Here is a 25000-nt window from a genome sequence, read left to right as displayed (position 1 = left end):
CCTCCCCCAGTCCTGGTCCCCTCTCTCTGTGCGTCCCCCCCCCGGTCCCCTCTCTGTGTGTCCTCCCCCAGTCCTGGTCCTGTCTCTCTGTGCGTCCCCGTCGTCCCCGTCCCCTCTCTGTGTGTCCTCCCCCAGTCCTGGTCTTGTCTCTCTGTGCGTCCCCCCCCCCTCTCTGTGTGTCCTCCCCCTGTCCTGGTCCTGTCTCTCTGTGCGTCCCCCCCCCTCTCTGTGCGTCCCCCCCCCCCTCTCTGTGCGTCCCCTGACCTGCCAAATTTCTCGGGGGAAGATGCCTCACTCTCTGGGATTTCCACGCTGGATCGGGCCCCCTTCGTATCGTCGGCATCGTTGGGTTCTGGGATACTCCCAATTCCCGTAGAGACACTACCCACGGACTCGTTCCTCCTGTGGCTCAGCTCGGACAGGCTGGACGACCGGGAGTGGCCTGTGCTGTACCCTGCGCGAGACATCTCATCGAGGTCAGTCCCCCCTAGGGGCAAAGTGTACTAATTGCAGTGACATGGTTAAGGGGTCAGTCCCTCCTAGGGGCAAAGTGTACTAATGGCAGTGACATGGTTAAGGGGTCAGTCCCTCCTAGGGGCAAAGTGTACTAATTGCAGTGACATGGTTAAGGGGTCAGTCCCTCCTAGGGGCAAAGTGTACTAATGGCAGTGACATGGTTAAGGGGTCAGTCCCTCCTAGGGGCAAAGTGTACTAATGGCAGTGACATGGTTAAGGGGTCAGTCCCTCCTAGGGGCAAAGTGTACTAATGGCAGTGACATGGTTAAGGGGTCAGTCCCTCCTAGGGGCAAAGTGTACTAATGGCAGTGACAGGGTTAAGGGGTCAGTCCCTTCTAGGGCAAAGTGTAGTAATGGCAGTGACATGGTTAAGGGGTCAGTCCCTCCTAGGGGCAAAGTGTACTAATGACAGTGACATGGTTAAGGGGTCAGTCCCTCCTAGGGACAAAGTGTACTAATGGCAGTGACAGGGTTAAGTGGTCAGTCCCTCCTAGTGGAAAGTGTACTAATGGCAGTGACATGGTTAAGGGGTCAGTCCCTTCTAGGGGCAAAGTGTACTAATGGCAGTGACATGTTTAAGGGGTCAGTCCCTCCTAGGGACAAAGTGTACTAATGGCAGTGACAGGGTTAAGGGGTCAGTCCCTCCTAGGGGAAAGTGTACTAATGGCAGTGACATGGTTAAGGGGTCAGTCCCTCCTAGGGGCAAAGTGTACTAATGACAGTGACATGGTTAAGGGGTCAGTCCCTCCTAGGGACAAAGTGTACTAATGGCAGTGACAGGGTTAAGGGGTCAGTCCCTCCTAGGGGAAAGTGTACTAATGGCAGTGACATGGTTAAGGGGTCAGTCCCCCCTAGGGGCAAAGTGTACTAATGGCAGTGACATGGTTAAGGGATCAGTCCCTCCTAGGGGCAAAGTGTACTAATGGCAGTGACATGGTTAAGGGGTCAGTCCCTCCTAGGGGAAAGTGTACTAATGACAGTGACATGGTTAAGGGGTCAGTCCCTCCTAGGGACAAAGTGTACTAATGGCAGTGACAGGGTTAAGGGGTCAGTCCCTCCTAGGGGAAAGTGTACTAATGGCAGTGACATGGTTAAGGGGTCAGTCCCTTCTAGGGGCAAAGTGTACTAATGGCAGTGACATGTTTAAGGGGTCAGTCCCTCCTAGGGACAAAGTGTACTAATGGCAGTGACAGGGTTAAGGGGTCAGTCCCTCCTAGGGGAAAGTGTACTAATGGCAGTGACATGGTTAAGGGGTCAGTCCCCCCTAGGGGCAAAGTGTACTAATGGCAGTGACATGGTTAAGGGGTCAGTCCCTCCTAGGGGCAAAGTGTACTAATGACAGTGACATGGTTAAGGGGTCAGTCCCTCCTAGGGACAAAGTGTACTAATGGCAGTGACAGGGTTAAGGGGTCAGTCCCTCCTAGGGACAAAGTGTACTAATGGCAGTGACATGGTTAAGGGGTCAGTCCCCCCTAGGGGCAAAGTGTACTAATGGCAGTGACATGGTTAAGGGGTCAGTCCCTCCTAGGGGAAAGTGTACTAATGGCAGTGACATGGTTAAGGGGTCAGTCCCTTCTAGGGGCAAAGTGTACTGATGGCAGTGACATGGTTAAGGGGTCACTCCCTCCTAGGGGAAAGTGTACTAATGGCAGTGACATGGTTAAGGGGTCAGTCCCCCCTAGGGGCAAAGTGTACTAATGGCAGTGACATGTTTAAGGGGTCAGTCCCTCCTAGGGGCAAAGTGTACTAATGACAGTGACATGGTTAAGGGGTCAGTCCCTCCTAGGGACAAAGTGTACTAATGACAGTGACATGGTTAAGGGGTCAGTCCCTCCTAGGGAAAGTGTACTAATGGCAGTGACAGGGTTAAGGGGTCAGTCCCTCCTAGGGGCAAAGTGTACTAATGGCAGTGACATGGTTAAGGGATCAGTCCCTCCTGCACGCTGTGCTAATGGCAGTGACAGGGTTAAGGGATCAGTCCCTCCTGCACGCTGTGCTAATGGCAGTGACAGGGTTAAGGGGCCAGTCCCTCCTAGGGGAAAGTGTACTAATGGCAGTGACATGGTTAAGGGGTCAGTCCCCCCTAGGGGCAAAGTGTACTAATGGCAGTGACATGGTTAAGGGGTCAGTCCCTCCTAGGGGAAAGTGTACTAATGGCAGTGACATGGTTAAGGGGTCAGTCCCCCCTAGGGGCAAAGTGTACTAATGGCAGTGACATGGTTAAGGGGTCAGTCCCTCCTAGGGGAAAGTGTACTAATGACAGTCACATGGTTAAGGGGTCAGTCCCTCCTAGGGACAAAGTGTACTAATGGCAGTGACAGGGTTAAGGGGTCAGTCCCTCCTAGGGGAAAGTGTACTAATGGCAGTGACATGGTTAAGGGGTCAGTCCCTTCTAGGGGCAAAGTGTACTAATGGCAGTGACATGTTTAAGGGGTCAGTCCCTCCTAGGGACAAAGTGTACTAATGGCAGTGACAGGGTTAAGGGGTCAGTCCCTCCTAGGGGAAAGTGTACTAATGGCAGTGACATGGTTAAGGGGTCAGTCCCCCCTAGGGGCAAAGTGTACTAATGGCAGTGACATGTTTAAGGGGTCAGTCCCTCCTAGGGGCAAAGTGTACTAATGATAGTGACATGGTTAAGGGGTCAGTCCCTCCTAGGGACAAAGTGTACTAATGGCAGTGACAGGGTTAAGGGGTCAGTCCCTCCTAGGGACAAAGTGTACTAATGGCAGTGACATGGTTAAGGGGTCAGTCCCCCCTAGGGGCAAAGTGTACTAATGGCAGTGACATGGTTAAGGGGTCAGTCCCTCCTAGGGGAAAGTGTACTAATGGCAGTGACATGGTTAAGGGGTCAGTCCCTTCTAGGGGCAAAGTGTACTGATGGCAGTGACATGGTTAAGGGGTCACTCCCTCCTAGGGGAAAGTGTACTAATGGCAGTGACATGGTTAAGGGGTCAGTCCCCCCTAGGGGCAAAGTGTACTAATGGCAGTGACATGTTTAAGGGGTCAGTCCCTCCTAGGGGCAAAGTGTACTAATGACAGTGACATGGTTAAGGGGTCAGTCCCTCCTAGGGACAAAGTGTACTAATGACAGTGACATGGTTAAGGGGTCAGTCCCTCCTAGGGAAAGTGTACTAATGGCAGTGACAGGGTTAAGGGGTCAGTCCCTCCTAGGGGCAAAGTGTACTAATGGCAGTGACATGGTTAAGGGATCAGTCCCTCCTGCACGCTGTGCTAATGGCAGTGACAGGGTTAAGGGGCCAGTCCCTCCTGCACGGTGTACTAATGGCAGTGACAGGGTTAAGGGATCAGTCCCTCCTGCACGTTGTACTAATGGCAGTGACAGGGTTAAGGGGCCAGTCCCTCCTGCACGTTGTACTAATGGCAGTGACAGGGTTAAGGGGCCAGTCCCTCCTGCACGGTGTACTAATGGCAGTGACAGGGTTAAGGGGTCAGTCCCTCCTGCACGGTGTACTAATGGCAGTGACAGGGTTAAGGGATCAGTCCCTCCTGCACGGTGTACTAATGGCAGTGACAGGGTTAAGGGGCCAGTCCCTCCTGCACGGTGTACTAATGGCAGTGACAGGGTTAAGGGATCAGTCCCTCCTGCACGGTGTACTAATGGCAGTGACAGGGTTAAGGGATCAGTCCCTCCTGCACGCTGTGCTAATGGCAGTGACAGGGTTAAGGGGCCAGTCCCTCCTGCACGGTGTACTAATGGCAGTGACAGGGTTAAGGGATCAGTCCCTCCTGCACGCTGTGCTAATGGCAGTGACAGGGTTAAGGGGCCAGTCCCTCCTGCACGGTGTACTAATGGCAGTGACAGGGTTAAGGGGCCAGTCCCTCCTGCACGGTGTACTAATGGCAGTGACAGGGTTAAGGGGCCAGTCCCTCCTGCACGCTGTGTACCTGAGGCCTTGGATTGCTGGCTGGCATAACTGGATGTTCTGGAATGACCACACGCCCCCAACTCATCAGGGACAGAGCTGCTCTTGTACGACAGATCTGAAAATACACATTGATAGATCAGAAAACAACCCTCTGAGATAAGACCGTATATATTTCTAGGGATCTATATATCATACATCTAAAGAAATAAATGTCATTTGTAGATCAGTGCTACCTATTAACACACACACAGAGACAGAGACGCACACAGACACCAGACACACAGACACAGAGAGACAGACGCACACACGCAGAGAGACAGACACACACACGCAGAGAGACAGACGCAGACACGCAGAGAGACAGACGCAGACACGCAGAGAGACGCGCACACACAGAGAGACAGACGCACACACACAGAGAGACAGACGCACACACACAGAGAGACAGACGCACACACACAAAGAGACAGACGCGCACACACAGAGAGACAGACGCGCACACACAGAGAGACAGACGCGCACACACAGAGACAGACGCGCACACACACAGAGAGACAGACGCACACACACAGAGAGACAGACGCACACACACAGAGAGACAGACGCACACACACAGAGAGACAGACGCACACACACAGAGAGACAGACGCACACACACAGAGAGACAGACGCGCACACACAGAGAGACAGACGCGCACACACAGAGAGACAGACGCGCACACACAGAGAGACAGACGCGCACACACAGAGAGAGACAGACACACAGACACACAGAGAGACAGACACACAGACACACAGAGAGACAGACGCGCACACACAGAGAGACAGACGCGCACACACAGAGACAGACGCGCACACACAGAGAGACAGACGCGCACACAGAGAGTCAGACGCACACACAGAGAGTCAGACGCACACACAGAGAGACAGACGCACACACAGAGAGACAGACGCACACACGGAGAGACAGACACACACAAAGAGAGACAGACGCACACACAGAGAGACAGACGCACACACGGAGAGACAGACACACACACGGAGAGACAGACGCACACACAGAGAGACAGACGCACACACAGAGAGTCAGACGCACACACAGAGAGTCAGACGCACACACAGAGAGTCAGACGCACACACAGAGAGTCAGACGCACACACAGAGAGTCAGACGCACACACAGAGAGTCAGACGCACACACAGAGAGACAGACGCACACACAGAGAGACAGACGCACACACAGAGAGACAGACGCACACACAGAGAGACAGACGCACACACAGAGAGACAGACGCACACACAGAGAGACAGACGCACACACAGAGAGACAGACGCACACACAGAGAGACAGACGCACACACAGAGAGACAGACGCACACACAGAGAGACAGACGCACACACAGAGAGACAGACGCACACACACGCGCGCGCACAGACAGACGCGCGCGCACACACAGACAGACGCGAGCGCACACACAGACAGACGCGCGCGCACACACAGACAGACGCGCGCGCACACACAGACAGACGCGCGCGCACACACAGACAGACGCGCGCGCACACACAGACGCGCACACACACAGACAGACGCGCACACACACACAGACAGACGCGCACACACACACAGACAGACGCGCACACACACACAGACAGACGCGCACACACACAGATGCGCACACACACACAGACAGACGCGCGCACACAGACAGACGCGCACACACACACAGACAGACGCGCACACACACACAGACAGACGCACACACACACAGACGCGCACACACACAGATGCGCACACACACAGACAGACGCGCACACACACAGATGCGCACACACACACAGACAGACGCGCACACACAACCCGCTTTTGTGTTTCATCATATTTTTTATATCGCTCAATCCCCATGAGAATGTGCACAGTTGTAGGTCTGTGATGTAGGTTAACACTATATAAGGAGCGCAATGCAGACAATCAACTGATGTTGACATAATACAGCGACATTAGGTTAGTTAACAAGTGCCAGATACACTGCGGGAGGTGCGTGCTCATTACACAGGAAATAGGAGTTTTTATTTCGTAGCTAATAAATGTGTGGAACTGTTATAATCTAATCTGAAACCCTGAGATTACTATGAAGTTTGGGGTAAAAGTGTGTTTTCAAAATAACGAGAACGCCGCGGTCTGATCACTGATAACGCGCTGAGCCCGCGTCTCCCACTGCTGAACGATACGTTGTTTTACGGGTGAGGTTTTTCCGCCCTCCTGGTGACCGTCCTTCATCAGGAAACACTTAGTGTCAGCGTTTTGGACCCTAATTCTTGCTCTGTCTCCAGCACGTTATAACGCGCTTATCTACTGCGCTATGCGCCATTGTGTAACTATGCATTGATGAGGTCATCACGCTGCCACCAATGCCAAAGGATATTTATTAGATGATGAAATCATTCTTACATGTAATAATCTCCTGCGACAGACCTGTACTGATGCAGCGGCCGTTATTCCAACACATCACGGCGCCGATTGAGTTCTCTGCTGTTCCCCGCGCAGCATGAAACGCGGCCAATCGCCCCAGCACCCGCGCTTATCCCAGGCACCCGCGCTTATCCCAGGCACCCGCCCTTATCCCAGGCACCCGCGCTTATCCCAGGCACCCGCCCTTATCCCAGGCACCCGCGCTTATCCCAGGCACCCGCCCTTATCCCAGGCACCCGCGCTTATCCCCCCAGGCACCCGCGCTTATCCCAGGCACCCGCGCTTATCCCAGGCACCCGCGCTTATCCCAGGCACCGCGCTTATCCCCCCAGGCACCCGCGCTTATCTCAGGCACCCGCGCTTATCCCAGGCACTCGCGCTTATCCCAGGCACCCGCGCTTATCCCAGGCACCCGCGCTTATCCCAGGCACCCGCGCTTATCTCAGGCACCCGCGCTTATCCCAGGCACCCGCGCTTATCCCAGGCACCCGCGCTTATCCCAGGCACCCGCGCTTATCCCAGCACCCGCGCTTATCTCAGGCACCCGCGCTTATCCCAGGCACCCGCGCTTATCCCGGGCACCCGCGCTTATCCCGGGCACCCGCGCTTATCCCGGGCACCCGCGCTTATCCCAGGCACCCGCGCTTATCCCAGGCACCCGCGCTTATCCCAGCACCCGCGCTTATCCCGGGCACCCGCGCTTATCTCGGGCACCCGCGCTTATCCCGGGCACCCGCGCTTATCCCGGGCACCCGCGCTTATCCCAGGCACCCGCGCTTATCCCAGGCACCCGCGCTTATCTCAGGCACCCGCGCTTATCCCAGGCACCCGCGCTTATCTCAGGCACCCGCGCTTATCCCAGGCACCGCGCTTATCCCAGGCACCCGCGCTTATCCCAGGCACCCGCCCTTATCTCAGGCACCCGCGCTTATCCCAGGCACCCGCCCTTATCTCAGGCACCCGCGCTTATCCCAGGCACCCGCGCTTATCCCAGGCACCCGCGCTTATCCCAGGCACCCGCGCTTATCCCAGGCACCCGCGCTTATCCCAGGCACCCGCGCTTATCTCAGGCACCCGCCCTTATCTCAGGCACCCGCGCTTATCCCAGGCACCGCGCTTATCCCAGGCACCCGCGCTTATCTCAGGCACCCGCGCTTATCCCAGGCACCCGCGCTTATCCCGGGCACCCGCGCTTATCCCAGGCACCCGCGCTTATCCCAGGCACCCGCCCTTATCCCAGGCACCCGCCCTTATCCCAGGCACCCGCCCTTATCCCAGGCACCCGCCCTTATCCCAGGCACCCGCCCTTATCTCAGGCACCCGCCCTTATCTCAGGCACCCGCGCTTATCCCAGGCACCCGCGCTTATCCCAGGCACCCGCGCTTATCTCAGGCACCCGCGCTTATCCCAGGCACCCGCGCTTATCTCAGGCACCCGCGCTTATCCCAGGCACCGCGCTTATCCCAGGCACCCGCCCTTATCTCAGGCACCCGCGCTTATCCCAGGCACCCGCGCTTATCCCAGGCACCCGCGCTTATCCCAGGCACCCGCGCTTATCCCAGGCACCCGCGCTTATCCCAGGCACCCGCGCTTATCCCAGGCACCCGCCCTTATCTCAGGCACCCGCGCTTATCCCAGGCACCCGCGCTTATCCCAGGCACCCGCGCTTATCCCAGGCACCCGCGCTTATCCCAGGCACCCGCGCTTATCCCAGCACCCGCGCTTATCCCAGGCACCCGCGCTTATCCCAGGCACCCGCGCTTATCTCAGGCACCCGCCCTTATCTCAGGCACCCGCGCTTATCCCAGGCACCCGCGCTTATCCCAGCACCCGCCCTTATCCCAGGCACCCGCGCTTATCTCAGGCACCCGCGCTTATCCCAGGCACCCGCGCTTATCCCAGGCACCGCGCTTATCCCAGGCACCCGCGCTTATCCCAGGCACCCGCGCTTATCCCAAGCACCCGCGCTTATCCCAGGCACCCGCGCTTATCCCAGGCACCCGCGCTTATCCCAGGCACCCGCGCTTATCCCAGGCACTCGCGCTTGTCGCGGATGTTTTGTTTGAATTTCATGGATTCTGTTTCTTCGTTTGCAATAAAATGGATGAATTGTAATGTGTACAGTACTGTGTCACTGTGTCACTGTGTTACTGTCACTGTGCTACTGTGCTACTGTGCCACTGTGCTACTGTGTCACTGTGCTACTGTGTCACTGTGCTACTGTGCCACTGTGCTACTGTGTCACTGTGCTACTGTGTCACTGTGCTACTGTGTTACTGTCACTGTGCTACTGTGTCACTGTGCTACTGTGTCACTGTGCTACTGTGTCACTGTGCTACTGTGTCACTGTGCTACTGTGCTACTGTGTTACTGTCACTGTGCTACTGTGTCACTGTCACTGTGCTACTGTGTCACTGTGCTACTGTGTCACTGTGCTACTGTGTCACTGTGCTAATGTGTCACTGTGCTAATGTGTCACTGTGCTACTGTACTACTGTGTCACTGTACTACTGTGTCACTGTGCTACTGTGCTAATGTGCTACTGTGTCACTGTGCTACTGTGTCACTGTGCTACTGTGTCACTGTGCTACTGTGTCACTGTGCTACTGTGTCACTGTGCTACTGTGTCACTGTGCTACTGTGTCACTGTGTCACTGTGCTAATGTGCTACTGTGTCACTGTGCTACTGTGTTACTGTGCTACTGTGTCACTGTGCTACTGTGTCACTGTGCTACTGTGTCACTGTACTACTGTGTCACTGTGCTACTGTGTCACTGTGTCACTGTGCTAATGTGCTACTGTGCTACTGTGTCACTGTGCTACTGTGTCACTGTGCTAATGTGTCACTGTGCTAATGTGTCACTGTGCTACTGTGTCACTGTGCTACTGTGTCACTGTGCTACTGTGTCACTGTGCTACTGTGTCACTGTGTTACTGTGTCACTGTGCCACTGTGCTACTGTGCTACTGTGCCACTGTGTCACTGTGCTAATGTGCTACTGTGTCACTGTGCTACTGTGCTACTGTGTCACTGTGCTACTGTGTCACTGTGCTACTGTGTCACTGTGCTAATGTGTCACTGTGCTACTGTGTCACTGTGCTACTGTGCTAATGTGTCACTGTGCTAATGTGCTACTGTGTCACTGTGCTACTGTGTCACTGTGTCACTGTGTCACTGTGTCACTGTGTCACTGTGTCACTGTGCTACTGTGTCACTGTGCTACTGTGTCACTGTGCTACTGTGTCACTGTGTCACTGTGTCACTGTGCTACTGTGCTACTGTGTCACTGTGTTACTGTGCTACTGTGCTACTGTGTCACTGTGCTACTGTGCTACTGTGTCACTGTGCTACTGTGTCACTGTGCTACTGTGTCACTGTGCTACTGTGTCACTGTGCTACTGTGTCACTGTGTCACTGTGCTACTGTGCTACTCACTGTGCTACTGTGCCACTGTGCCACTGTGTCACTGTGCTACTGTGTCACTGTGCTACTGTGTCACTGTGCTACTGTGTCACTGTGCTACTGTGTCACTGTGCTACTGTGCTACGGTGTCACTGTGCTACTGTGTCACTGTGCTACTGTGTCACTGTGCTACTGTGTCACTGTGCTACTGTGTCACTGTGCTACTGTGCTACTCACTTTGCTACTGTGCCACTGTGCTACTGTGTCACTGTGCTACTGTGTCACTGTGCTACTGTGTCACTGTGCTACTGTGTCACTGTGCTACTGTGTCACTGTGCTACTGTGTCACTGTGTCACTGTGCTACTGTGCTACTGTGCTACTGTGTCACTGTGCCACTGTGCTACTGTGTCACTGTGCTACTGTGTCACTGTGCTACTGTGTCACTGTGCTACTGTGTCACTGTGCTAATGTGTCACTGTGTCACTGTGCTACTGTGCTACTGTGCTACTGTGTCACTGTGCTACTGTGTCACTGTGCCACTGTGTCACTGTGCTACTGTGTCACTGTGCTACTGTGCTACTGTGTCACTGTGCCACTGTGCTACTGTGTCACTGTGCTACTGTGTCACTGTGCTACTGTGTCACTGTGCTACTGTGTCACTGTGCTAATGTGTCACTGTGTCACTGTGCTACTGTGCTACTGTGTCACTGTGCTACTGTGTCACTGTGCCACTGTGCTACTGTGTCACTGTGCTACTGTGCTACTGTGTCACTGTGCTACTGTGTCACTGTGCTACTGTGCTACTGTGTCACTGTGCTAATGTGTCACTGTGCTACTGTGTCACTGTGCTACTGTGTCACTGTGCTACTGTGCTACTGTGTCACTGTGCTAATGTGTCACTTTGTCACTGTGCTACTGTGTCACTGTGCTACTGTGTCACTGTGCTACTGTGTCACTGTGCTACTGTGTTACTGTGTCACTGTGCTACTGTGCTAATGTGTCACTGTGCTACTGTGTCACTGTACTACTGTGTCACTGTGCTAATGTGTCACTGTGTCACTGTGTCACTGTGCTAATGTGCTAATGTGTCACTGTGCTACTGTGTCACTGTGCTAGTGTGTCACTGTGCTACTGTGTCACTGTGCTAATGTGTCACTGTGTCACTGTGTCACTGTGCCACTGTGCTACTGTGTCACTGTGCTACTGTGCTACTGTGCTACTGTGCTACTGTGCTACTGTGCTACTGTGTCACTGTGCTACTGTGCTACTGTGCTACTGTGCTACTGTGCTACTGTGCTAATGTGTCACTGTGCTACTGTGTCACTGTGCTACTGTGTCACTGTGCTACTGTGCTACTGTGCTACTGTGTCACTGTGCTAATGTGTCACTTTGTCACTGTGCTACTGTGTCACTGTGCTACTGTGTCACTGTGCTACTGTGTCACTGTGCTACTGTGTCACTGTGTCACTGTGCTACTGTGTCACTGTGCTACTGTGCTAATGTGTCACTGTGCTACTGTGTCACTGTGCTACTGTGTCACTGTGCTACTGTGTCACTGTGCTACTGTGTCACTGTGTCACTGTGTTACTGTGCTACTGTGTCACTGTGCTAATGTGTCACTTTGTCACTGTGCTACTGTGTCACTGTGCTACTGTGTCACTGTGCTACTGTGTCACTGTGCTACTGTGTCACTGTGCTAATGTGTCACTGTGCTACTGTGTCACTGTGCTACTGTGTCACTGTGTCACTGTGTCACTGTGTCACTGTGCTACTGTGTCACTGTGCTACTGTGCTACTGTGCTACTGTGTCACTGTGCTACTGTGCTACTGTGTCACTGTGCTACTGTGTCACTGTGCTACTGTGTCACTGTGCTACTGTGCTACTGTGTCACTGTGCTACTCTGTCACTGTGCTACTGTGTCACTGTGCTACTGTGCTACTGTGTCACTGTGCTACTGTGTCACTGTGCTACTGTGTCACTGTGCTAATGTGTCACTGTGCTAATGTGTCACTGTGCTACTGTACTACTGTGTCACTGTACTACTGTGTCACTGTGCTACTGTGCTAATGTGCTACTGTGCTACTGTGTCACTGTGCTACTGTGTCACTGTGCTACTGTGTCACTGTGCTACTGTGTCACTGTGCTACTGTGTCACTGTGCTACTGTGTCACTGTGCTACTGTGTCACTGTGTCACTGTGCTAATGTGCTACTGTGTCACTGTGCTACTGTGTTACTGTGCTACTGTGTCACTGTGCTACTGTGTCACTGTGCTACTGTGTCACTGAACTACTGTGTCACTGTGCTACTGTGTCACTGTGTCACTGTGCTAATGTGCTACTGTGCTACTGTGTCACTGTGCTACTGTGTCACTGTGCTAATGTGTCACTGTGCTAATGTGTCACTGTGCTACTGTGTCACTGTGCTACTGTGTCACTGTGCTACTGTGTCACTGTGCTACTGTGTCACTGTGTTACTGTGTCACTGTGCCACTGTGCCACTGTGTCACTGTGCTAATGTGCTACTGTGTCACTGTGCTACTGTGCTACTGTGTCACTGTGCTAATGTGTCACTGTGCTACTGTGTCACTGTGCTAATGTGTCACTGTGCTACTGTGTCACTGTGCTACTGTGCTAATGTGTCACTGTGCTAATGTGCTACTGTGTCACTGTGCTACTGTGTCACTGTGCTACTGTGTCACTGTGTCACTGTGTCACTGTGCTAATGTGCTACTGTGTCACTGTGCTACTGTGTCACTGTGCTACTGTGTCACTGTGCTACTGTGTCACTGTGTCACTGTGTCACTGTGCTACTGTGCTACTGTGTCACTGTGTTACTGTGCTACTGTGCTACTGTGTCACTGTGCTACTGTGCTACTGTGTCACTGTGCTACTGTGTCACTGTGCTACTGTGTCACTGTGCTACTGTGTCACTGTGCTACTGTGTCACTGTGCTACTGTGCTACTCACTGTGCTACTGTGCCACTGTGCCACTGTGTCACTGTGCTACTGTGTCACTGTGCTACTGTGTCACTGTGCTACTGTGTCACTGTGCTACTGTGTCACTGTGCTACTGTGCTACTGTGTCACTGTGCTACTGTGTCACTGTGCTACTGTGTCACTGTGCTACTGTGTCACTGTGCTACTGTGCTACTCACTTTGCTACTGTGCCACTGTGCTACTGTGTCACTGTGCTACTGTGTCACTGTGCTACTGTGTCACTGTGCTACTGTGTCACTGTGCTACTGTGTCACTGTGCTACTGTGTCACTGTGCTACTGTGTCACTGTGTCACTGTGCTACTGTGCTACTGTGCTACTGTGTCACTGTGCCACTGTGCTACTGTGTCACTGTGCTACTGTGTCACTGTGCTACTGTGTCACTGTGCTACTGTGTCACTGTGCTAATGTGTCACTGTGTCACTGTGCTACTGTGCTACTGTGCTACTGTGTCACTGTGCTACTGTGTCACTGTGCCACTGTGTCACTGTGCTACTGTGTCACTGTGCTACTGTGCTACTGTGTCACTGTGCCACTGTGCTACTGTGTCACTGTGCTACTGTGTCACTGTGCTACTGTGTCACTGTGCTACTGTGCTAATGTGTCACTGTGTCACTGTGCTACTGTGTCACTGTGCTACTGTGTCACTGTGCCACTGTGTCACTGTGCTACTGTGTCACTGTGCTACTGTGCTACTGTGTCACTGTGCTACTGTGTCACTGTGCTACTGTGCTACTGTGCTACTGTGTCACTGTGCTAATGTGTCACTGTGCTACTGTGTCACTGTGCTACTGTGTCACTGTGCTACTGTGCTACTGTGTCACTGTGCTAATGTGTCACTTTGTCACTGTGCTACTGTGTCACTGTGCTACTGTGTCACTGTGCTACTGTGTCACTGTGCTACTGTGTCACTGTGCTACTGTGTTACTGTGTCACTGTGCTACTGTGCTAATGTGTCACTGTGCTACTGTGTCACTGTACTACTGTGTCACTGTGCTAATGTGTCACTGTGTCACTGTGTCACTGTGCTAATGTGCTAATGTGTCACTGTGCTACTGTGTCACTGTGCTAGTGTGTCACTGTGCTACTGTGTCACTGTGCTAATGTGTCACTGTGTCACTGTGTCACTGTGCCACTGTGCTACTGTGTCACTGTGCTACTGTGTCACTGTGCCACTGTGCTACTGTGTCACTGTGCTACTGTGCTACTGTGCTACTGTGCTACTGTGTCACTGTGCTACTGTGCTACTGTGCTACTGTGCTACTGTGCTACTGTGCTACTGTGCTAATGTGTCACTGTGCTACTGTGTCACTGTGCTACTGTGTCACTGTGCTACTGTGCTACTGTGCTACTGTGTCACTGTGCTAATGTGTCACTTTGTCACTGTGCTACTGTGTCACTGTGCTACTGTGTCACTGTGCTACTGTGTCACTGTGCTACTGTGTCACTGTGCTACTGTGTCACTGTGCTACTGTGCTAATGTGTCACTGTGCTACTGTGTCACTGTGCTACTGTGTCACTGTGCTACTGTGTCACTGTGCTACTGTGTCACTGTGTCACTGTGTTACTGTGCTACTGTGTCACTGTGCTAATGTGTCACTTTGTCACTGTGCTACTGTGTCACTGTGCTACTGTGTCACTGTGCTACTGTGTCACTGTGCTACTGTGTCACTGTGCTAATGTGTCACTGTGCTACTGTGTCACTGTGCTACTGTGTCACTGTGCTACTGTGTCACTGTGCTACTGTGTCACTGTGTCACTGTGTCACTGTGCTACTGTGTCACTGTGCTACTGTGCTACTGTGCTACTGTGTCACTGTGCTACTGTGCTACTGTGTCACTGTGCTACTGTGTCACTGTGCTACTGTGTCACTGTGCTACTGTGTCACTGTGTCACTGTGTCACTGTGCTACTGTGTCACTGTGCTACTGTGCTACTGTGCTACTGTGTCACTGTGCTACTGTGCTACTGTGTCACTGTGCTACTGTGTCACTGTGCTACTGTGTCACTGTGTCACTGTGTTACTGTGCTACTGTGTCACTGTGCTAATGTGTCACTTTGTCACTGTGCTACTGTGTCACTGTGCTACTGTGTCACTGTGCTACTGTGTCACTGTGTCACTGTGCTAATGTGTCACTGTGCTACTGTGTCACTGTGCTACTGTGTCACTGTGCTACTGTGTCACTGTGCTACTGTGTCACTGTGTCACTGTGTCACTGTGCTACTGTGTCACTGTGCTACTGTGCTACTGTGCTACTGTGTCACTGTGCTACTGTGCTACTGTGTCACTGTGCTACTGTGTCACTGTGCTACTGTGTCACTGTGCTACTGTGTCACTGTGTCACTGTGCCACTGTGTCACTGTGCTACTGTGCTACGGTGTCACTGTGCTACTGTGTCACTGTGCTACTGTGTCACTGTGCTACTGTGATACTCACTGTGCTACTGTGCTACTGTGTCACTGTGCTACTGTGCTACTGTGTCACTGTGCTACTGTGTCACTGTGCTACTGTGTCACTGTGCTACTGTGTCACTGTGCTACTGTGTCACTGTGCTACTGTGCTACTGTGCCACTGTGTCACTGTGCTACTGTGTCACTGTGCTACTGTGTCACTGTGCTACTGTGTCACTGTGCTAATGTGTCACTGTGTCACTGTGTCACTGTGTCACTGTGCTACTGTGCTACTGTGCTACTGTGCTACTGTGTCACTGTGCTACTGTGTCACTGTGCTACTGTGTCACTGTGCTACTGTGTCACTGTGCTACTGTGTCACTGTGCCACTGTGCTACTGTGCTACTGTGTCACTGTGCTATTGTGTCACTGTGCTACTGTGCTAATGTGTCACTGTGCTAATGTGTCACTGTGCTACTGTGTCACTGTGCTACTGTGCTACTGTGCTAATGTGTCACTGTGCTACTGTGCTACTGTGTCACTGTGCTACTGTGTCACTGTGCTACTGTGCTAATGTGTCACTGTGCTAATGTGTCACTGTGCTACTGTGTCACTGTGCTACTGTGCTACTGTGCTAATGTGTCACTTTGTCACTGTGTCACTGTGCTACTGTGTCACTGTGCTACTGTGTCACTGTGCTACTGTGTCACTGTGCTACTGTGCTACTGTGTCACTGTGCTACTGTGTCACTGTGCTACTGTGTCACTGTGCTACTGTGTCACTGTGCTACTGTGTCACTGTGCTACTGTGTCACTGTGTCACTGTGTTACTGTGCTACTGTGTCACTGTGCTAATGTGTCACTTTGTCACTGTGCTACTGTGTCACTGTGCTACTGTGTCACTGTGCTACTGTGTCACTGTGCTACTGTGTCACTGTGCTAATGTGTCACTGTGCTACTGTGTCACTGTGCTACTGTGTCACTGTGTCACTGTGTCACTGTGTCACTGTGCTACTGTGTCACTGTGCTACTGTGCTACTGTGCTACTGTGTCACTGTGCTACTGTGCTACTGTGTCACTGTGCTACTGTGTCACTGTGCTACTGTGTCACTGTGCTACTGTGCTACTGTGTCACTGTGCTACTCTGTCACTGTGCTACTGTGTCACTGTGCTACTGTGCTACTGTGTCACTGTGCTACTGTGTCACTGTGCTACTGTGTCACTGTGCTAATGTGTCACTGTGCTAATGTGTCACTGTGCTACTGTACTACTGTGTCACTGTACTACTGTGTCACTGTGCTACTGTGCTAATGTGTCACTGTGCTACTGTGTCACTGTGCTACTGTGTCACTGTGCTACTGTGTCACTGTGCTACTGTGTCACTGTGTCACTGTGTTACTGTGCTACTGTGTCACTGTGCTAATGTGTCACTTTGTCACTGTGCTACTGTGTCACTGTGCTACTGTGTCACTGTGCTACTGTGTCACTGTGCTAATGTGTCACTGTGCTACTGTGTCACTGTGCTACTGTGTCACTGTGTCACTGTGTCACTGTGTCACTGTGCTACTGTGTCACTGTGCTACTGTGCTACTGTGCTACTGTGTCACTGTGCTACTGTGCTACTGTGTCACTGTGCTACTGTGTCACTGTGCTACTGTGTCACTGTGCTACTGTGCTACTGTGTCACTGTGCTACTCTGTCACTGTGCTACTGTGTCACTGTGCTACTGTGCTACTGTGTCACTGTGCTACTGTGTCACTGTGCTACTGTGTCACTGTGCTAATGTGTCACTGTGCTAATGTGTCACTGTGCTACTGTACTACTGTGTCACTGTACTACTGTGTCACTGTGCTACTGTGCTAATGTGCTACTGTGTCACTGTGCTACTGTGTCACTGTGCTACTGTGTCACTGTGCTACTGTGTCACTGTGCTACTGTGTCACTGTGCTACTGTGTCACTGTGCTACTGTGTCACTGTGTCACTGTGCTAATGTGCTACTGTGTCACTGTGCTACTGTGTTACTGTGCTACTGTGTCACTGTGCTACTGTGTCACTGTGCTACTGTGTCACTGAACTACTGTGTCACTGTGCTACTGTGTCACTGTGTCACTGTGCTAATGTGCTACTGTGCTACTGTGTCACTGTGCTACTGTGTCACTGTGCTAATGTGTCACTGTGCTAATGTGTCACTGTGCTACTGTGTCACTGTGCTACTGTGTCACTGTGCTACTGTGTCACTGTGCTACTGTGTCACTGTGTTACTGTGTCACTGTGCCACTGTGCCACTGTGTCACTGTGCTAATGTGCTACTGTGTCACTGTGCTACTGTGCTACTGTGTCACTGTGCTAATGTGTCACTGTGCTACTGTGTCACTGTGCTAATGTGTCACTGTGCTACTGTGTCACTGTGCTACTGTGCTAATGTGTCACTGTGCTAATGTGCTACTGTGTCACTGTGCTACTGTGTCACTGTGCTACTGTGTCACTGTGTCACTGTGTCACTGTGCTAATGTGCTACTGTGTCACTGTGCTACTGTGTCACTGTGCTACTGTGTCACTGTGCTACTGTGTCACTGTGTCACTGTGTCACTGTGCTACTGTGCTACTGTGTCACTGTGTTACTGTGCTACTGTGTCACTGTGCTACTGTGCTACTGTGTCACTGTGCTACTGTGTCACTGTGCTACTGTGTCACTGTGCTACTGTGTCACTGTGCTACTGTGTCACTGTGCTACTGTGCTACTCACTGTGCTACTGTGCCACTGTGCCACTGTGTCACTGTGCTACTGTGTCACTGTGCTACTGTGTCACTGTGCTACTGTGTCACTGTGCTACTGTGTCACTGTGCTACTGTGCTACGGTGTCACTGTGCTACTGTGTCACTGTGCTACTGTGTCACTGTGCTACTGTGTCACTGTGCTACTGTGTCACTGTGCTACTGTGCTACTCACTTTGCTACTGTGCCACTGTGCTACTGTGTCACTGTGCTACTGTGTCACTGTGCTACTGTGTCACTGTGCTACTGTGTCACTGTGCTACTGTGTCACTGTGCTACTGTGTCACTGTGCTACTGTGTCACTGTGTCACTGTGCTACTGTGCTACTGTGCTACTGTGTCACTGTGCCACTGTGCTACTGTGTCACTGTGCTACTGTGTCACTGTGCTACTGTGTCACTGTGCTACTGTGTCACTGTGCTAATGTGTCACTGTGTCACTGTGCTACTGTGCTACTGTGCTACTGTGTCACTGTGCTACTGTGTCACTGTGCCACTGTGTCACTGTGCTACTGTGCTACTGTGTCACTGTGCCACTGTGCTACTGTGTCACTGTGCTACTGTGTCACTGTGCTACTGTGTCACTGTGCTACTGTGTCACTGTGCTAATGTGTCACTGTGTCACTGTGCTACTGTGCTACTGTGTCACTGTGCTACTGTGTCACTGTGCCACTGTGTCACTGTGCTACTGTGTCACTGTGCTACTGTGCTACTGTGCTACTGTGTCACTGTGCTACTGTGCTACTGTGTCACTGTGCTAATGTGTCACTGTGCTACTGTGTCACTGTGCTACTGTGTCACTGTGCTACTGTGCTACTGTGTCACTGTGCTAATGTGTCACTTTGTCACTGTGCTACTGTGTCACTGTGCTACTGTGTCACTGTGCTACTGTGTCACTGTGCTACTGTGTCACTGTGCTACTGTGTTACTGTGTCACTGTGCTACTGTGCTAATGTGTCACTGTGCTACTGTGTCACTGTACTACTGTGTCACTGTGCTAATGTGTCACTGTGTCACTGTGTCACTGTGCTAATGTGCTAATGTGTCACTGTGCTACTGTGTCACTGTGCTAGTGTGTCACTGTGCTACTGTGTCACTGTGCTAATGTGTCACTGTGTCACTGTGTCACTGTGCCACTGTGCTACTGTGTCACTGTGCTACTGTGTCACTGTGCCACTGTGCTACTGTGTCACTGTGCTACTGTGCTACTGTGCTACTGTGCTACTGTGTCACTGTGCTACTGTGCTACTGTGCTACTGTGCTACTGTGCTACTGTGCTAATGTGTCACTGTGCTACTGTGTCACTGTGCTACTGTGTCACTGTGCTACTGTGCTACTGTGCTACTGTGTCACTGTGCTAATGTGTCACTTTGTCACTGTGCTACTGTGTCACTGTGCTACTGTGTCACTGTGCTACTGTGTCACTGTGCTACTGTGTCACTGTGCTACTGTGTCACTGTGCTACTGTGCTAATGTGTCACTGTGCTACTGTGTCACTGTGCTACTGTGTCACTGTGCTACTGTGTCACTGTGCTACTGTGTCACTGTGTCACTGTGTTACTGTGCTACTGTGTCACTGTGCTAATGTGTCACTTTGTCACTGTGCTACTGTGTCACTGTGCTACTGTGTCACTGTGCTACTGTGTCACTGTGCTACTGTGTCACTGTGCTAATGTGTCACTGTGCTACTGTGTCACTGTGCTACTGTGTCACTGTGCTACTGTGTCACTGTGCTACTGTGTCACTGTGTCACTGTGTCACTGTGCTACTGTGTCACTGTGCTACTGTGCTACTGTGCTACTGTGTCACTGTGCTACTGTGCTACTGTGTCACTGTGCTACTGTGTCACTGTGCTACTGTGTCACTGTGCTACTGTGTCACTGTGTCACTGTGTCACTGTGCTACTGTGTCACTGTGCTACTGTGCTACTGTGCTACTGTGTCACTGTGCTACTGTGCTACTGTGTTACTGTGCTACTGTGTCACTGTGCTACTGTGTCACTGTGCTACTGTGTCACTGTGCTACTGTGTCACTGTGTCACTGTGTTACTGTGCTACTGTGTCACTGTGCTAATGTGTCACTTTGTCACTGTGCTACTGTGTCACTGTGCTACTGTGTCACTGTGCTACTGTGTCACTGTGCTACTGTGTCACTGTGCTAATGTGTCACTGTGCTACTGTGTCACTGTGCTACTGTGTCACTGTGCTACTGTGTCACTGTGCTACTGTGTCACTGTGTCACTGTGTCACTGTGCTACTGTGTCACTGTGCTACTGTGCTACTGTGCTACTGTGTCACTGTGCTACTGTGCTACTGTGTCACTGTGCTACTGTGTCACTGTGCTACTGTGTCACTGTGTCACTGTGCCACTGTGTCACTGTGCTACTGTGCTACGGTGTCACTGTGCTACTGTGTCACTGTGCTACTGTGTCACTGTGCTACTGTGATACTCACTGTGCTACTGTGCTACTGTGTCACTGTGCTACTGTGCTACTGTGTCACTGTGCTACTGTGTCACTGTGCTACTGTGTCACTGTGCTACTGTGTCACTGTGCTACTGTGTCACTGTGCTACTGTGCTACTGTGCCACTGTGTCACTGTGCTACTGTGTCACTGTGCTACTGTGTCACTGTGCTACTGTGTCACTGTGCTAATGTGTCACTGTGTCACTGTGTCACTGTGTCACTGTGCTACTGTGCTACTGTGCTACTGTGTCACTGTGCTACTGTGTCACTGTGCTACTGTGTCACTGTGCTACTGTGTCACTGTGCTACTGTGTCACTGTGCTACTGTGTCACTGTGCTACTGTGTCACTGTGCTACTGTGTCACTGTGCCACTGTGCTACTGTGCTACTGTGTCACTGTGCTATTGTGTCACTGTGCTACTGTGCTAATGTGTCACTGTGCTAATGTGTCACTGTGCTACTGTGTCACTGTGCTACTGTGCTACTGTGCTAATGTGTCACTGTGCTACTGTGCTACTGTGTCACTGTGCTACTGTGTCACTGTGCTACTGTGCTAATGTGTCACTGTGCTAATGTGTCACTGTGCTACTGTGTCACTGTGCTACTGTGCTACTGTGCTAATGTGTCACTTTGTCACTGTGTCACTGTGCTACTGTGTCACTGTGCTACTGTGTCACTGTGCTACTGTGCTACTGTGTCACTGTGCTACTGTGTCACTGTGCTACTGTGTCACTGTGCTACTGTGTCACTGTACTACTGTGTCACTGTGCTAATGTGCTACTGTGTCACTGTGCTACTGTGTCACTGTGCTACTGTGTCACTGTGCTACTGTGTCACTGTGCTACTGTGTCACTGTGCTACTGTCACTGTGCTACTGTGTCACTGTGCCACTGTGTCACTGTGCCACTGTGTCACTGTGCCACTGTGTCACTGTGTCACTGTGCTACTGTGTCACTGTGCTACTGTGTCACTGTGCTACTGTGTCACTATGCTACTCACTGTGCCACTGTGCTACTGTGCCACTGTGCCACTGTGCTACTGTGCTAATGTGTCACTGTGCTAATGTGTCACTGTGCTAATGTGTCACTGTGCTACTGTGTCACTGTGCTACTGTGTCACTGTGCTACTATGCTACTGTGTCACTGTGCTAATGTGTCACTGTGTCACTGTGCTACTGTGTCACTGTGCTACTGTGTCACTGTGCCACTGTGTCACTGTGCTACTGTGTCACTGTGCCACTGTGTCACTGTGCTACTGTGTCACTGTGCCACTGTGTCACTGTGCTACTGTGTCACTATGCTACTGTGCTACTCACTGTGCCACTGTGCTACTGTGTCACTGTGCTACTGTGCTACTGTGTCACTGTGCTACTGTGTCACTGTGCTACTGTGTCACTGTGCTACTGTGCTAATGTGTCACTGTGCTAATGTGTCACTGTGCTACTGTGTCACTGTGCTACTATGCTACTGTGTCACTGTGCTAATGTGTCACTGTGCTACTGTGTCACTGTGCTACTGTGTCACTGTGCTACTGTGCTACTGTGTCACTGTGCTACTGTGTCACTGTGCCACTGTGTCACTGTGCCACTGTGTCACTGTGCTACTGTGTCACTGTGCTACTGTGTCACTGTGCTACTGTGTCACTGTGCTACTGTGCTACTGTGCTACTGTGTCACTGTGCTACTGTGTCACTGTGCTACTGTGTCACTGTGCTAATGTGTCACTGTGCTAATGTGTCACTGTGCTACTGTGCTAATGTGTCACTGTGCTACTGTGTCACTGTGCTACTGTGCTACTGTGTCAATTTCATGTTTTTAAAGCCAGAACACTAAAATGAGTTTTTCTGCTCTCGCCGCGCTCGCATCATAGTGCGGGGAGGCTGGAATTCATCCCGCGGTTTCACATCGGGATTCCGATATACATGACGCGTGAAGTGTTCGAATAACAGCCGCTGCATCAGTAATTACTCACATTTTCATGACAATTGGGCGATTTTTCTGCACGATATGACGAGAAATAAAAGGGGTCAAAATAGATGTGGTACCTGAGACCCCCAGGTGCAGTTTCAGGGTCTCCCTGCCCTTCCGATCTTCGTGCAGGGAGTCGGAGTCGCCGGCCGTGGCTATGGACGTGGCTGTGGAAGGTGCCCTGAAACCAGACACAAATACGTTAAGGTGCGTGCAAAACGCAACCAGAGCGCCACGTAGCAGCCGGTTCCCCGGCCTGTACTCAGGGTAAGTATGGGGTGTCAGGGATATTAGCAGCGATGGCGGCAGCGCGCGTGGCGGGATCGTTATACGGGCGTGTGAATGTGCGCAGAACGCGGCTTTATCACGGAGATCAGAGGTGCGTTACACACCCCCCTCCCCCACCCCGATTCCTCCCTGATAGAATTACACTCTGCGTGGTAGTAAGGAAAGGTTTCCATGCAAAGCAGTGGCAGCGTGGTCACTTCCGTGTCCTGGCTTGCAGGAAGATTATTATTCAAAGCTGACGGAAACAGCGCATGTTATGCAAAAGGAGACACAGGGGTCTTATTCGGGGACCGTCCGACTCTCACAAACATATGCTAAATAATTACTATTTATACCGAGCCGATCATTTCATTACCAAATACTTACATAGCGAGATACACACACACACAAAATATATAACACAAACCCACACACACACACAATATATATATAACACAAACCCACACAAAATATATAACACAAACCCACACACACACACACAATATATATAACACAAACCCACACAAAATATATAACACAAACCCACACACACACACACAATATATAACACAAACCCACACACACACACAAAATATATAACACAAACCCACTGTAACAGGGGAGTAATCCCTGTTCAAGTAATGTGCCTTTAATCTAGCAGTGTGGAGTTAACTGCTGGTAGTCAATTAATAAACACCACCTGCCTGATCTAGATTGCTTACAAAAGCCTGTCTGTTGAGACAGGAAGTGACTCCTTAGCTCTGAATGAGAGCTGACCTTTGGAGAGACAGAGCAGTGTTCTTGAGTCTCCCAGGAGAGACTGACCAAGAGAACACACATCTCTGGAGACAGCACATGTCTTGAGCTCTGCCCAGCATAGCTGATTGCAAGACACCAAATAAGACTTCTAAACCTGGATGCTGATTTTCTGTGCACGTACGGGTGCGGTTCCAGGAGAGCAGAGAAGCTTACTCTACAGCAGCTAACAGATAAGACTTTCATTCTTAAGAGACTGCTTATATCTGCTTATTTCATGCTATATGTTTTGGGGCTGCGAGACATGCTTTACTAAGGGAGATGTGAATTAATTGCATAGGATTTCAATAGAACTACTCCCAAGTGAATAGAAGCTTTGTTCCCCCCCTGTGTTTGGATGGTTTCCTGATGAAAAGGAAAAGGCACAATAAAGCCTATTATAATTTCACATTATAACAACTCCAATTGTGTACCTTTGTGTACCTCTGTGAACGTCCGTCTACACCCACACACACAAAATATATAACACAAACCCACACACACAAAATATATAACACAAAGCCACAAAAACACACAATATTATTTTATTACCTTCACTTACAATTCAATTTCAGTGTGAAAACTTACACTGCCTGAGACTTGAATGAAATTAGAGACCCCTGCACGTCCGCAGGTAAAGGTGCGACCCCTCCGAGACCCCCGCATGTCCCCAGGTAAAGGTGCGACTCCTTCGAGACCCCCGCACGCCCCAGGTAAAGCTGCGGCCCCTCCGAGACCCCCGCACGCCCCATGTAAAGGTGCAGCCCCTCTGAGACCCCTGCACGCCCCAGGTAAAGGTGCGGCCCCTCCGAGACCCCCGCATGCCCCAGGTAAAGGTGCAATTCCAGTGTTGACCAGAAAACAGTATGTAACCATGCTAATAGCAAAGATGTTGCTGCTTTCATGTTTGGGGAAATTAGTTACAAAGTTGAATTTCTGAGCGGCCTCTGAGAGGAGAACGTGTGCGTCATTCAAGTGTTTCCTTTCCCCTTATCAGAGAGCCAATAAACATAAGGGGATGGAGGGGGGCTCTGGCGGTACAATCACTTGCTGATCACAGTCGTGACATCACAC

At 51.5% G+C, this 25000-nt stretch overlaps 1 protein-coding gene across 6 annotated transcripts in view; it reads right to left on the bottom strand.

The window, feature by feature from the left end:
• The window catches only part of EEIG2 (EEIG family member 2), a 75851-nt gene that overhangs the window by 11786 nt on the left and 39065 nt on the right, over positions 1-25000 (bottom strand). For 5 of the 6 annotated variants that reach the window (XM_075617039.1, XM_075617038.1, XM_075617036.1 and 2 more), the window contains 3 exons: positions 22942-23045; positions 4423-4518; positions 265-487 (listed from right to left, as the gene is read on the bottom strand). In XM_075617039.1, the coding sequence (XP_075473154.1) occupies positions 265-487; positions 4423-4518; positions 22942-23045 (423 nt within the window). The remainder of the gene's footprint in view (positions 1-264; positions 488-4422; positions 4519-22941; positions 23046-25000) is intronic. The other variant, XM_075617041.1, reaches the window with a different exon arrangement.

Source organism: Ascaphus truei, chromosome 10, assembly GCF_040206685.1.
Source record: "Ascaphus truei isolate aAscTru1 chromosome 10, aAscTru1.hap1, whole genome shotgun sequence".
Taxonomy (NCBI): domain Eukaryota; kingdom Metazoa; phylum Chordata; class Amphibia; order Anura; family Ascaphidae; genus Ascaphus; species Ascaphus truei.
This window is presented reverse-complemented; position numbering and strand designations above follow the sequence as displayed.